The sequence below is a fragment of the Nannobrachium achirus genome (genome assembly GCF_963921795.1).
Source record: "Nannobrachium achirus genome assembly, chromosome: 3".
NCBI classification, from domain to species: Eukaryota; Metazoa; Chordata; class Actinopteri; order Myctophiformes; family Myctophidae; genus Nannobrachium; species Nannobrachium achirus.
This window is the reverse complement of record NC_137812.1, coordinates 33,992,039-34,008,173: the sequence shown is the minus strand read 5'-3', so window position 1 is coordinate 34,008,173 and position 16,135 is coordinate 33,992,039. Positions and strand designations below refer to the sequence as shown.

Sequence of the window (16,135 nt, the reverse complement as noted above, 5' to 3'; positions counted from 1 at the left end):
AAGTTCGCAGCGCAACACTCGGTGCCGCACTGTGAGCTTGTATATCTGCTATTTTTCAATAGCTAAAGTATCAAATAATTACCACCAGGTCCCACTCCCCCCCCCCTGTGACACCCCTGCTCACTGTCCCTACTAGACACACTGAGACACAGCACCAACCTCCAGCTCCAAACTCAGCTGTCCCCAGTCCCAAGCCCATCGCTGCTTCACCGAGCAGCTTAAGCACAGCAGGAATGAGTGAGGCTCTCTATATCCCTTTCCAAGCTCCGGATCCTGCTGTTGGTCAATACAGATCTGATCTCCAATTCTCCATCAATCGCAGCCCCGGTCACAGCCGCCACGGCGCAGCAGAGGTGGAGTCGGGCCTGTGTTTACTTGAAGGTGTTTACTTGTGTGTGTGTGTGCGGGCGTGTGTGCGTGCGTGCGTGCGTGTGTGCGTGTGTGAGTATGGTAGAAGACACTACTGTAAATATTTTAAGGTAGGGGACTGCCCATAAGTCCAGAAATCTCATTAGTCCTACATCTCAGTCCGAATTTAGTTATGGTTAGGTTTTAGGGTTAGGTTTAGGCATAGTTTTACTGAGGTTAGGGTTAGGGTTTTGGTTTAGGTTTAGGCATAGTTTTACTGAGGTTAGGGTTAGGTTTAGGTTAAGCCATAGTATTTTTCACCATGTTAACATCACCAGATTCTGACTAATGGGATGTAGGAACAATGAGATTTTCGGACCAATGCCATGGCATGGCACCGTAAAGTGTCATTATGTTCTACAAGGTTTGTACACTGTCAAATCTTTAGTGCTAAATACAATTGGGGTCTATTTGATCCATCTGTATTTAAATGAACACTGAGGGTTACTGTAAAGTGTAAGTACAGTATAGGCAGGCCCAGTATGGAGTTGATGCATGATGGGAGCTGGGAAGGGAAGCGTTTGGATTGGGACGCCTCATCTCAGTGTCAGCCTCTTACTGAGCCAGGGGGAAACATGGCAGCTAGCATATGGGGCATGGGGTGGTGGTGCGCTGGCACTGCCAGTGTGGATCCATCAATCTGCCATACATTACATTCATAAGCATTGGAGGAGGGAGAGTAGGAATGGGACGATACGCGATATTATCGTTTATCGCGATAAAATCGTATCGTAGAGATTTCATTCATCGTGATATTGTCCACCGTCACGCACTGGGATCAATTCACCTTTTATTTGCCGAGCTGCATATCTGGTACCACTTAAACCCTCTATAATTGGTAAAAGGCACTTATAATATACATACTTGATACAGTCTTTTTTCACTCTCTATCAAATGTCTTTGCCAAAACATAGCCGACCTACAAGCTCACAACGTGTTGCGACGCATTGTTTTTGGCCTATGTTCCGCCCCAGGATGATGGATTTTGATTATCGCGATAATATCGTAAATCGCGATATTTACGATCGTGATATGAAATGTTCATATCGTCCCATCCCTAAGGGAGAGGTAGTTATTTTTCTGCTAAACTGCCAGTCTATCTGTCCGACTCCAATAGAGTATTTTCATCTCTGCTCTCTCTCTCTCTCTCTCTCACCTGTACAGTCAATCTGAATAAGAAGTACGCACCAAATAAATTAAGCAATTAGAGTTCTCTTCCACTTCTAATTCATACTCCGCTGTACGATGGTGTCCCACTGTGACACAGCCGATCTACAAGCTCACAACGTGTCGCAGTCTGCTATTTTTGGCCCCCGAAACAATACCGTTGTACGACTAAGGATACATTTGTAACACGGCTCCACCTCCCCATGTTCGTGTTGTCTCTTCATTAATACACGAAGCACAGCCTCTGACTCTACACAATGTCCAGAGCCATTAGGCCTATAAATAAAGGCACAGTGCATGATGCTAGTGACCCTATGATATCATGTGAACTCCGCTGCATGATGATCTAAATGAGCGAAGAAAAGCATGGTCGAACAGCTGACAAGGCCAAGAGGCATGTCCGACACGAGCGTGTGTGTGTGTGTGTGTGTGTGTGTGTGTGTGTGTGTGTGTGTGTGTGTGTGTGTGTGTGTGTGTGTGTGTGTGTGTGTGTGTGTGTGTGTGTCCGTGTGTCCGTGTGTGTGGTGTGCGTGTGTGTCCGCGTGCGTGTGTGTGTGTCAGAGAGAGAGAGAGAGAGAAAGAGACAGAGAGAGAGAGTGAGAGCGACCGAGAGAGAAAGAGAAGAACTTGTGTATGTATCTGTGCGTACAATATGTGTGGGTGAGAGAATCAAGAGTGACCGCATATACGTTCACAAACAGCAGATGTTGAATTGCATACTAATGAACACACAGAGTGGTCACTCTCAACACATAGGCTGTCAAAACCAGATTATGTAGATTATTTGGATGCTATCTGCGAAGACCATACGCGAAACAGCATAGCGCTGGAATACTGCCAATGACATTTAAATGAAAGTGAAATCATTATTTCACCCTAAGTGCCAAGACAACAATCGAGTATAAACATATTAATCAAACCTGAGAAAACGTTCTCGAGGAAATGCAATACCATTCACAAAACTGAGATTTCAGTAAGCTCTGCAGAAGAGCCACTCATAAGAGGCACATGCTTGTTTGAACAGCGGATGGCGTTTTCACTCCAGCCTCATTTTAGCCGCGGACAACCAACAAACCAACCAGCCGACCAACCACCTTTAAGAAGTTCTTAATTAAGCGAATCAAGAGAAACACTGACAATTAGTGGCTGCAGGGGTTCCTCAAATAAATGCCTCTTCCTTGACAGTTTAACGTAATTACATTCCCCCGTAACTTGCTTTTTAATTTCAGTGTCGAAGTGAGACTTCGCAGGCACGTATTTGAGGGCGCAGAGAGATATAGCTGTGTGAGAAGCCACAGAGGGATAGAGATACATCTGTCACCACCACATGAGAGGGAATGTGGAGGCCAGACGATCTGTACACATCTGTGATGCAGTGATGAACCAAAGAACCCTGTCTCTCGTTCGCCCGTCCTCTCAGGCTCTTTCTCACTCGCTTACCGTCGTTGTCGGGTGGAAAGCTTGTATGTCGAAAAGCGTTCGTTTTGTATTTATCGTTTAAACTAGTGAAAACAGCCGATCTACAAGCACACAGCGCCTCGCACCGCGAGGCGTTGTGTGCTTGTAGATCTGCTGTTTTCACTACTCTTGTGCGACAGCCTCGTATGGTGAAGCAGGGCTTTTACTTAGCGAAAAAACTTACACATTTAAAACTTGGAGATACGAGGTTTCTGCCCGACAGCGACGTCATTTACAGTCTTTCTCCCTCACTGAGTGTGAATGTCACAATTTCTCACTAGTTTTTTTTTTTGTCTTCTTTTCTCCAGGACTGCTGGAATATGTCGGTTCTTGGCTCATGTGAGAGAGATTTGCAGCTCTGAATGCGGCAGCAGACATTTCACACTCTGGTTATATGCAGATCAGAAACGTATACGTCCAGTGGGAGGCTATAACAATGGCAATCGGAGAGAGTAAACATTCCCCCTTAAAAATGGGTTCCTAAAAAACATAAAAAAAAGGGAACGATAAACGTTACACCTCAAATCACCGGGCGAATTAATTCAGTGCAAAAATCACGGGAAACATCTTCCCTGTTTCTTCCCAGCGTGTTTGTTTATTGTGTGTGTGTGTGTGTGTTTGTGTGTGTGTGTGTGTGTGTGACAGCCATTTTGAACTTTGTCATTTCGTTGTTGTCGGGTGGAAAACTTGTATGTCCAAGACCGTTCGTTTTGTATTTATCGTTTTAAAAATGAACTAAACTAGTGAAAACAGCAGATCTACAAGCACGCAACGCCTCGCGGTGGTTGTGTGCTTGTAGATCGGCTGTTTTCACTACTTTTGTGCGACAGCCTTGTATGATGAAGCAGGGCTGAAACTTGAAACTTGGAGATACGAGGTTTCTGCCCCGACGGTGGCGATTTTGCATCTACCTGTGATATTCTCCTGCTTGGGGATTATTCCATGCGAGGGTGTGGAGGATAAGCAACGATCCTCGTTGCGCGGCGACACCTGAACGGCCACCTCCACGGGGTGACAGGCCCTCCGCGGGTGCTGCGGGTGGTGGCTCCGCGTGATGTGCGAGGAGGAGGAGGTGGAGAGGGGCGAGCCCAGAGGGGAGGACGGGGGCCTGTCCAAGGAGGGCTTGTCCCCGCAGAGGCTCCCGTGGCACTGCCTCCGCTTGTGTTCGATGAACAGCAGGATGTCGGCCAGGGGGAAGCGGGAGTGGCACTGGCCGCAGGTCAGCAGGTCCTGGTCCCCTTTCAGGGGGAGCTCCCCCTGCTCCTCTCCTCCCGCTCGCTGGGAGTCCTGAGAGTGTCCCTCCGCTAAAACTCCTCCTGACAGGGGCTCCGCTGCATCGGGAAGCGAGGGGAGACAAGGGATCAAGTCAGTATTGATGATATCATCTCTCAAGAACAGAATCAAATGAAAAGGAACTTTTCTCTGACGATGGCCATAGCCAGATTGGTATTGATATCGTCGTTGTCGGGTGAAAACCTTGTATGTCCAAAACCCTTCGTTTTGCATTTATCTTTTTAAAAATGATTTAAACTAGTGAAAACAGCCGATCTACAAGCACACAACGCCTCGCACCGCGAGGCGTTGTGTGCTTGTAGATCTGCTGTTTTCACTACCTTTCTGTGGCGGCCTTGTTTGATGAAGCAGTGCATACAAATTTGAAACGTGGAGATACAAGGTTTCTGCCTGACAGTGACGATATACTTCATCTCTCCCATCCACCCTTTGGACTTCTGATATTTAAGCCACATTTCTCCACATCAGGCATTAAGCATATAGTTTGAAAGCAGGCTATAATAATCAGTCTTAATGTAGGTCTATACAGCTCTGAATGGTATAATCATAAAGAAATCTACCTGAAATACATGTTTATTATTTTTGTACAAATCCAACTGGAGAAAGACAATATTCAGGATGCAGTCATTTGACGTCACACGTTTAAAAGGATATGAGAGAAAACACAGCAGCCAAGCTGTGTAGAAAGAGACATGGTTTGGCCTCAAAGGTGCAGGCCTACACTGTAAACGGTTATTTGATGTAACCTGTTGAAAGATTACTTTTCCTTTTCTTTCTTCTAGCTGACCCCACGTTGCTTCTGTGTTGAGGACGCTAAATGTATATTAATTTACAGGGATGAGCTACGTGTAATATTTTCAATAGACCTGGTCTTTATTATCACTATCCTGTTAAACATGAGTGATAACAATATTAGCATAATAGCATAATAATAGCCTATTAGTAAAAAAAAATGTTGTAGCCTACAAAGAAAGAAAGAAAGAAAGAAAGAAAGAAAGAAAGAAAGAAAGAAAGAAAGAAAGGAAAGGAAAGAAAGGAAAGAATCACACTGTTTCGATAAGGACTGACACGTTCAGCTTGCAGGCAGCCAAACGATTAAGTTGCATGACCCTCTTTATTGTGCTGCCAATCTCGTTTTTTAATGAACCTAACACCTCTGAGAATCAAAAAATAGATTCTAATTTGAGTTCAAGAAGATTGGACCCCATTTCGTTAAAAGTGCTGGGATCTCGTGAACCGAGGTTAGACATTGAGGGGCGAATGTGGAGTAGGTCCCTGAAGTACCGTGGAGCGAGCATTTAAAAGAAGTAATCTAGCCACGGTAAACGACATTCGGCGAGCCAACTGGGATGTTGAGATAAGATGTGATGAATTCTTGCCGCCTGTTCAACCTTTAATTCCGTGTCGGGTCAAACGAGACGGCGGTGAGGGACTATGCAAGATAGGCCCTGCTACCTGTATGTTCAGACTGCATTAAAGATGAGGGAATACTCCCCTATTTTACAGGAGCTTATCTTAAACAGCTTATGCTCTGGACATAGAAGTGTGAGGCTATGTGGAAGGCTTTTCTTCAAACCAAATAATCTCATTTTGATGCAGGCAAGAGGGAATAGAATAACTTTCAAAACCTTAATCCCCCCTCCCCCCCCCCCCCCAGACATCTGACTGCACCAACAGTACAGAGGAGCATCCCAAAAAGCTAGCCAACTGGTAGGCTACAGCAGGCCTATATCCATTTCAATAGTGTGAAAATAATTAACCATGCATGGTCATATAGGCCTATTTTTGTTTGACTAATTAATCAATTATCACTCGCAGCAGAATTATCTTTTTAAAACCAACTTTGGCTTTTGGAAAACACTTTTAAAAAGCCTATTGGGTCGTATACATTTTCAAATAAAATAGAAAACATTGCACTTATTGACTAGCAGGTGACCAATATCGGCATGCCTAGGCCTACTAATTAGCTATGTGTAGTAACTGCCCACTGTCAATTAGCCTAACACGCGTGTTAAATAGCCTATTCGCGCAATGGCCTATTATTCAAGGCCTATATGTAAAATGTAGCCTATAGCCTACAATTAAAATAAATAGGCTATACGTGAACACAGATATAAGTGGGTCTAAGCCATAGGCCTACACACATTTAGATACAAGGACTTACAAATAGCCTAGTGATATGAGTAAAAATGGGACAAAATCTTTATAGTCTAACTATTTTTATTTTATTTTCTGTGCATGGTGGTAAATATACCGGGAATAAAAACGAATGTCTTTGAAAGCCCCCAGCTTTTATTGTGGCTATATTGCCTTAATTAGCCTATATCATTTTATTCTCGCGAAAAGCCTATTTTTATCTCTTCCACTGACATAACAGGAATCTATTAAATGGGTATTACGCGGAGGAAATCTAATATACGATCGCTTATTTGTCACATAATGAACGACCGAGTCTGGTCAAGGCGAGCCACGAAGTGATAAAGTAGCCTCGATCAAGTTCAAGTTCATCAGCGAAGGGAGCACAATCATATTGTGCCCCCTACTGGCAAGCCGTCAGACAAATTGTCTGCAAATGAAGGCATATGTTACGAGAGCGTAATTGGTTTCCAACCATCGGACATGCAAATAGAAAGCATGCGAGTAAAACACTATACGGCTAATAGCAGGGATGTATATTTTAATTAGCAGTTTTTTCTGCCTGAAACTTCGTTTCTCTCAACGATCAAAGGCCCATGATTTGGAGAGGTTTCCACATTCTTTGGCACGCGTATACGAGCACATAGATAGACCTATAGGCATAGGCTAGTGCTCCTAATGTTACCTAACGCTCGCGGAATGGCTATCGTGCACTATAACGAAATTACACCCTGCTCATAGACTGCTGTTATTCCATCTTGCCTTCATAATGACTATTTGTGTCCTGAGAATGACAATGTGTAAACATCGCACCGCATTAAATTGCAATATGAATGTAAACAGACGACCACCTATTATTGAACAAAATAGGATCAAAGGTCTTAAGCCAATGCTCCGTTAAAAAGCACAGTAGCTCATAATAAATGTGGTCATATCATAACTGCATGGGCATTTAAACAGCAACGGCGAGAGAATGTGCGGCTCAAAACGCTGTATTTCCTAGGTTCCGCACACGAGGTCTATACGCTGACAAGTGGGCATGTAAACACCACTTTTCCACGTCCAAGTCAGCACAAAATCATCTTAATAAATCGTCGGAGCAAAAGGCGAATAAGCAGCCTTCCTTGTGGTGGAAACATGTCTCCGCGTTGCTCAATGAATTATTCCACATCGAAAACTTAAAATCACCGAATGGCAACGACAGGGTGCCTCACCGTGCCTGCCTATAGGCAAAGGTCTCTCGCCATATAGCATATGCATGCCCTTTAATGGCGAATGAAACCTTGAGGTTATACAATTTCTGCAAAGCCTAGCCCCATGTTGGAGGTTCTCTAAAAAATGTGATTCCAAAACTTTCAGCCACGAATTCCTCGACGGGGGTTTAGATAACCTGTAACCTTGTGGTCGTTCGTATTTTTTTAGTTGATCTTTCCATTGGACAGCGGTGTGTATAACGTGAACGTCCGAGTCGTGTCCGTTTACATCCCCACTGTGGAAGTTGCCCTCATATAGCGAGGAAATCCTGGTGGTTTTTCTTAAATCGGTAAAGATTAGGGCAAGCTGCAAATTATATCTCCACTTACGCGAAAACTCCCGTTTGCTCAAGTGCTGGGGTTTGCCTTGCTTGCGGCGAGACATGTCGGTCAGTGGTGGCTTTGCAGTTTAGTTCATATCGGGAGATCCATTTCTACAAGGTAGACTCCAAAGTAGTAAATATCTTCATTGATGCGTCGGGTCTGACAAGACATCCATTAAAAAAAAAAAAAAAAAAAAAAAAAAGGATATTACAGATCACACAGAGGTGGCGACGCGCACGGCACAGGTTGTGCGGAGGTCTTCATGACTTTTTTGCGAAGAGCGAGGGATGGGGGTCTGGCAGGAGCCCCCCTGAAGCTGCAAGTTCAAGTGCGGACGTGACGTTCCTACGCGAACTTGAACGTCAGGAGATGGATGGACACAGACATACAAAACATGGGCAGGGCGAAGCGGAGGAGAGGGAGGGGGGAGGGGGGAGAGGCGATGATAAAAACCAATGGACAGTCATTATGGGCTACACGTGAAAAAAAAAGAGAAAGAGACCCTGAAGACGCCAGTGGACAGAGGGGATCAGGGGGGCTGGGCCACGGAGAGAGAGAGAGAGAGAGAGAGAGAGAGAGAGAGAGAGAGAGAGAGGGAGCGCAAAACGCAATGGACTTGAGTCGTCCGAGCGCTTTTTTTCTCTCTTTTTTTTTTTTTTTTTTTTTTTTCATTTTTCTTTCATGTAGCTGCCTGCCTTCTACTACCCTAGGTAGGTCTGTGTCTGTGGACAAGAGCAACTGCTTGACCCCGTGCAGGCTATGCTGCAGTGGTGGAAACAGTTCACTTAAAGTAAAATATAGCCTACTGCAATGTACAATTAGCCTACAATAAAAGTCCGGAATTCAACATTTTCTTGAGTATTAAAAGTACAAAAGTATTGGCATCGAAATGTACTTAAAGTACCAAAAGTAAAAGTAGGTCCCATTTCACAAGTTATCAAATTTATTTAAAAAAAATCATTTGTAGATTTTCAAGCTCATGCACAATGCCTTCCATCGCGAGCCTATAAAGTTTTCTTAGTATTGTAGTGGAGTAAAAGTAGCCTAGGCTATAATATTTGCATCTGAGATCAGATGTAGAGAAGCAGAAGTAACATTATTGAAAATTGGAAATAGCCTACTCCAATAAAAAGCGCCTCAAAAAGAGTAGTTCACCCCAAAAATGTTTACATTTTCTATTGATTACTCATGCCATGCATGGAGACCTTGAGTTCAATAATATTTTTTTGTATATGTCGCATTCCTAAGACGAAAAAATAATTATTAAATGTACCCCCATTGATTCCGGATGGGGACCCATCCGGAATCAATGGGGGTACATTTATTGTTATCAAATTATGCTTTAAGTACAATACTTGAGTAAATGTACTTAGTTACTTTGCCTTGAGCGACCTAAATATATGGGCTATATGTTTTGTGCAGTCATAGCCTATATATTCCAACAGTAGGCCTATTGTATAGCCTATCTTTGTATAGAGATTGAGGCCTCTAAATCCTTCATAGCCTACTGGTCAAATACAGATTGATTGATTGATTGATTGATTGATTGATTGATTGATTGATTGATTGATTGATTGATTGATTGATTGAAGAATTTATTAGAAGGTTGCATATAGGAAAAAGTACAGTTTCATGACAGTATACTGGTACAAGGTCAGCTAAAAGGAGATCCTAGCTTATTTACACAGGTATCTCATATTGAAAGACAGACTGATAGAACACAGTACTTTGCATAAGATATCATCAATAACAGTGCGCATGAAATAACCATATTAGATTCAAGGACATATCATAAAAACATTTAAGGCTGTACAATTAATCTGGTGGTAACTGCAGCACGCTACTAAATCGTATGCAGATAGTCAGATAAAAGATCTAATCAAAAAACACTTCACCTGGCTGCAAGCCTGCAATTCAATAAAAAGGCCATGATACAACTGAGTCACTATAATCCAGAGGAACAGTGGAAATGGGCCTATTTTGTCGGATTTCAGCGAAAAGCAAAATAAAATAAAAACGATAAAAACGAATCTATTTGAAACATATTTAGATGGGGATGAACATGGGTTGACAGCACTATAATAGCTAATTGCAAGTTGCAACTTCGTCTGCTGTGTGAGGATAATGCCTGGGTCACAACAAACAGCACTGAATAGTAACCTAGCAGGCTAGGCTCATTTAACTGTGATGACATAACAATAATCACAAATCTCAACAATCCCCAAAACCCAATAGGCCTAACAAGCATGCAACATTAACAGAAGGGTAAATGTCAATTATATTGGTCTTTTTTCTTTCTTTCTTATTTATTTATTTATTAGGTTAAACCTCTATTCTGATAGTAATTTGTGTATTTGTCAGTAACAGGGGTCTCCCTCCCCAACACCCCCAACACCCTCTGTCTCTCTAGCTCTTTGATAAAAAGAATTCCAGCCAAATTCCAATTTCAATTTGATCTGCTCATTTCTTTGTGATCACCTCCAATTAACTTGTTTATCCTTTATTCTACATAATGGTGTCTCTCCTGATTGATATCCCGACCTGAAGATGCATTTTTCTGTTTTCTAAAACGCTTGACAGGAAGATTTCTGCATGTTACTGAACAAACTGAACTGAACAAACTTACACACATTATAGGTCTGTTTAGGCCTATCATGCGATAACCTATAACTTTACTTCGTTGGACCTAGTTGGTTATATCAATATGAATAATCTATATTTTGAACATTATATGAACATTAGCCTATAGCTAAATGTTTAGCTATTCGGGAAATAGACACAGTTTGTCAAAATAACTCTAAGGAGCTCTCAAATAGCCATAGTGACAAAGTTAACACAAAGTTTTCAAGTTCAAATAGGCCTACACATTTGTTATAGTGAACAGGTTACATTGTTTATTATTATAAATTCAGTTGTTATGAATTCAATTGGAGGCCTATTTTACATTTTGGGGTGAGAATTGACACCGTTAAGCTTTAATGTTTATTCGCTGGTTTGATGGATCAACTACTTTTCCATGGGTATATTCCATATCGTTTCTTGTTTTACTCTCCACTTATCATAAAGTATGATGGCGCCATCTAGTGGTTCATAGTAAAACAACACAAGCGGTAGCTATTTTCTCGCATCCAGAAGTCAAGTTCATGTCCATGATAACCATCTGGCTGCTGTTGCGTAACTTTATGTATAGCCTATGTTGACATTACCATCCACATAAACAACAATCACACTTAAAATAATAATGAACAACCCGATATAAAGCTTTATTTATTGTAGTTAAAATAGACAGTTCCCAATTCATTGCCAAATAGACTATATCAACATCATGGAATAGAATAGGCCACTAGTAAGACACTATTTACACGAGAGAAATGCAGTGGTGTAAAGTAAGTATAGATTTATTGTACAATTTTGAGGTAGCCCTATTTGTACTTTTGAGTACTAGGCCTAATTTCCATAGGCTACTTCTACTCCATATCTCGGATCCAAATATTGTACTTTTACTATTCTGCATTTATTTTACAACTTAGTTAGACCTACTAGTTAGTCTACTTTGCAGATTTTGATTGTTTTATAAAACTTACTTTATAGATACAGGCCTAGCCTAGGCCAGTGTTTCTCAATCTTTTTTGGCTTGGGTACCCCCTTTCCCTGTTTTTTGAATCCAAGTACCCCCTTTACCCAACAACATTTTCCTTATAAAACTGCGATTAAAAACAGTGGCTTATGATGCTACCTATGATAACCCCCCCTTTTCAAGAATACCGCATAACATCACAAACAATTATAAAGGGAGTGAGTTTCAAATGGTTCCTCCTGAACCGATTTATTTTCAACACTTTGGCCATGACATTTCAGTCCAGTTTTCATGTCAATAACTTACCACTTACATTCAAACAACATTCAAACACATGGATCCCAGTTGCCTGGTAGGCCTACCATGGAATTTGGGTTAGCAACTGTCAGGCTCACAACAAGTTTCTCCAAGTGTCATCATTAAACATAACAGTAAATGTTGTTTTCTCCTTCTAATTCAATTGTAGTTAATTATTTAACTATGAATAATATTCATTCTATTTTTCTTTTTGTGGGCATTTTCTCGAGTAGGCCTACCCCCTCCAGTACCTCCGCGTACCCCTAGGGGTACACGTACCCCCATTTGAGAAACACTGGCCTAGGCTACATCAGGCCCCCTAGCCTATATCTTTTGGCCACTTAATCAAGTAAAACAATTGAATATGCAACTTTTTCCACCACTGGGAAAATACGGTATAGCTTTCATAATATGTGCGCGCAGCATCCCTCCTAAGGCCTACAGTAGGCCTACGTAACGTAAGGTGAGTGAGTGCAGCCACAGCCACCGCCAGCTCCGAGCGTTCACAGCGCCATCATGAGGTTAGAAACGGTCACGTCTGGGGACCAGGGCTGGGCAGCGGGCTGCGCCGTGCATGAAGCCATTACATATCGCCTATCGGATGATGCTTCTTCGTGTTTAATAACGGGTAAGTGAAAATGCACTGCTTATCGTTATCATTTTACACCGGACCACACCTAATGCCTTTGTTCGCGTGCTGTCACTGCATGGGCATAATGAAGACAGTAAAATGAGCAGCGCGGTGATCGCCCGACAACGACAATCGTCCATAATGGAAGAGCCTCAACTGCACAGTATCAGCATCAGCTGTGTGTGTGCTATTGTCCTGGTCCACTTATGGCACTGGAGGATTAGAGGAAACCCTTACAAATTAGCCCATATTTGGAACGTGCGCGTGTGGCCGCACTGAGACGGCACCAAAAGAACCAGGCGACATTGATGATTTGCGGTGAACCGTGAACGACAACATCCACGGCACGACAGACTCATCACTCATGTTATATTATTATTTATGATGTACAGTGTATAGCCTAGCCTATATATAAAACGAACATTTTGACTTTCGCCTAAGCATAATGTGATTTTTAACAGATATTAAACGGTAGCCTATAATTCATGTCGGCCCATTGCATGGCCTGGGTTCCAAACATTATAGGCTATACATGCTCATCAATCCACACTGGCTGGCTTGCTATAGGAATCGTCTATTGCCGCTTGCATGCAGAGAGAACTGTCATGAACTGTCATCTTGCGAGATATCGCAGATGACAGTTCATCATTTCTCCAGGGATCTACACAGAGTATGTGGTCAAGCGACCAGACGTGGAATCTGGGCCATTAAAGGCTAAGCAAGGCAGTGCAAATGGTTAATGAACCCAGCCCATCGCCAGGAGAGAGAGAGAGAGAGAGGACTGACAAGATGCATTTGGACTATGGGGTGGTCATGCACGCATGGGCCCCAGATATGACACAGTGTGCATAATTCAATCTCCCTAATTCATCGATAGCTATAGAACGTGAGTCAGCAAGGCCTATTATTGACATGCTCTAGCTGCTGCAGGACTGGCTCTCAATGACAAGAGCTGTAATAGTGCTGGTTCATGCTCTGAATGCATAGACATGATACAAAACAGTGAAAACAACATGGCTGCATCCTGGGCACCATATGGATGTCTATTCAAGCAGAAGGAATATAGCGAAAACATCCCTCTTGTTCTCTCTCTATGTCTGGCTTGTGTGTTTGTGTGTGTGCAGGGGCGTCACCGGGGGGGTGGGACTGAGTTACTAGGGCCCAAGGTGGAGGGGCCTTAATTATTTTATAGCCTACTCTAGCTATTGAAAAATAGCAGATATACAAGCTCACAGCGCGACCGAGTGCCGCGCTGCGAGCTTGTAGATCTGCTATTTTTGAAAAGTCGTGAAAATGTGTGCAAACATTTGTAACTCAAATTTTGCTTCTGGGGGGTGCCTGGAACTAATTATTTTGAGATGGGGGTCGGTGGCCAAATAGATATCATTTTGGGGGTCCTTCACGTGAAAATATTTGAGCACCACTGACATAGAAAGAAAAAAAACGTAAAAGGATTTGGAATATTCAGACTCCGCACAAATTTTCAAGATTTTTCAAAAATAGCAGATCTACAAGCTCGCAGTGAGCTTGTATATCTGCAATTTTTCAATAGTTAAAGCACAAAATGTGAGTGAATCCCTGTACCCAGAATTTGGTGCGACACCCCTGTGTGTTTGAGAGAGGAATAGCCTATGTGTAGCTCCTGGTCTGTGTGTCTGTCTGCCAGGCAGACATGGCGTGCAATTACATTAATAGGCCTTCCCTACAAGTCTGACAGACCACAGTATGTGTCTTTCTGGATGTCTGCCTCATAATTTATCCCACATCATGTTAATTTCCTCCCCTGCATCTCTGACCTCTTTCCTTTCAGTGGCGGAGAAGCAGTGCATCTGTTGACCTGGCCACACTGCAGAGTAATTCGATTTTCAAGTTTAGCGGAATGTCCAGAATCCCGTAAGGCATTATTCAATTTACATTGGAATAAAAGGAGTTTTATTCTGGCGCTGTTTACACCGAGAATGCACAGTAAAAGCAACAGTGATAATTTAACTGAGTGTAAAAATGGACCCTTAAAGTTAAACACTGACCAAAAAGGGTCAGAGCTGACCATCTTTTTACATAGCAGATGTTGTTGTTAGTTGTGTAAATAAAGTAGATGAATTTTCTATCATTGATGACGAGTTATAGTCTGGACTGGCACACATACAGAAAGACAGACAGACAGACAGACAGACAGACAGACAGACAGACAGACAGACAGACAGACAGACAGACAGACAGACAGACAGACAGACAGACAGACAGACAGACAGACAGACAGACAGACAGACAGACAGACAGACAGACAGACAGACAGACAGACAGACAGACAGACAGACAGACAGACAGACAGACAGACAGACAGACAGACAGACAGACAGACAGACAGACAGACAGACAGACAGACAGACAGACAGACAGACAGACAGACAGACAGACAGACAGACAGACAGACAGACAGACAGACAGACAGACAGACAGACAGACAGACAGACAGACAGACAGACAGACAGACAGACAGACAGACAGACAGACAGACAGACAGACAGACAGACAGACAGACAGACAGACAGACAGACAGACAGACAGACAGACAGACAGACAGACAGACAGACAGACAGACCGACCGACCGACCGACCGACCGACCGACCGACCGACCGACCGACCGACCGACCGACCGACCGACCGACCGACCGACAGACAGACAGACAGGACTTATAGGCCGAGAGTCAGCCCAAAACAGTAGTGCCTGTTTGTTTAAACCAGGAGAGGGCAACTTTGATGATGACGAGGGCCACTATATTTCCACCTTCACTCCAGAGGGCCAAGGGCTACATTGCATATTGCTACGTCCTACTTTGTCATTTTAGTATCTCATACAAAATAAGCAAAAATAGCAGATCTACAAGCTCAAAACGCATCGACCTTGTAGATATCTACTGCATAGTACTGTGTTCTATTTGTCTGTCATTCATATGTTATATGAGATACTTTAATGGTTTCCTGTGGAAATAAGCTTAGTCTTTTCATGGATCTCCTTTTAGTAGACCTTGTACCAGTGAACTGTACCGTCATGAAACTGTACCTTTTCCTATTCAAACTTCTAATAAAGTCTTCAATCAATCAATCAACCAGCTATTTTTGCATCTTTTGAATTGGAATCCTGAAATGTAACATTTTGATTTAATTTCAAATGCATTTAATTATATACTCATGTTAACTTTATGAACTTAAATACAAAAACATTTGACATAAAAAACTACATATACATTTTAATACTACTATACTAGTCATTAAGCTACTAACATAGACTGACGGAATTAAAGCAGGTCATGTTGGTATTCCAGTATTAACCTGCGGGCCGCATTAAGTGAAGGTGGGGGCCGCATGTGGCCCCCGGGCCGCCAGTTGCCCATCTATGGTTTAAAACTACGCTTGATTGAAGCGATCAGACACAATATTCCACAGGATCTGCAGCGGCCTCTTATTATGGCATTAACAGTTCCATTACAAACCAAACGTTTGGCCCTCAACATGCCTCCACACACACGCGCCGCACGCACGCACGCACACACACACACACACACACACACACACACACACACACACAC

The 16,135-nt window shown here is 42.8% G+C and overlaps 1 protein-coding gene across 1 annotated transcript in view; it reads right to left on the bottom strand.

Annotated features, from left to right (window-relative positions):
• The window catches only part of LOC308281829 (B-cell lymphoma/leukemia 11A-like), a gene marked incomplete at both ends in the record, with an annotated part of 55,850 nt that extends 47,750 nt beyond the window's left edge, over window positions 1-8,100 (bottom strand). The window contains 2 exons of the mRNA XM_080722151.1: window positions 3,945-4,364; window positions 8,046-8,100. Coding sequence (XP_080578277.1) covers window positions 3,945-4,364; window positions 8,046-8,100 — 475 coding nt within the window. The remainder of the gene's footprint in view (window positions 1-3,944; window positions 4,365-8,045) is intronic.
• Window positions 8,101-16,135: the final 8,035 nt, after the last annotated feature.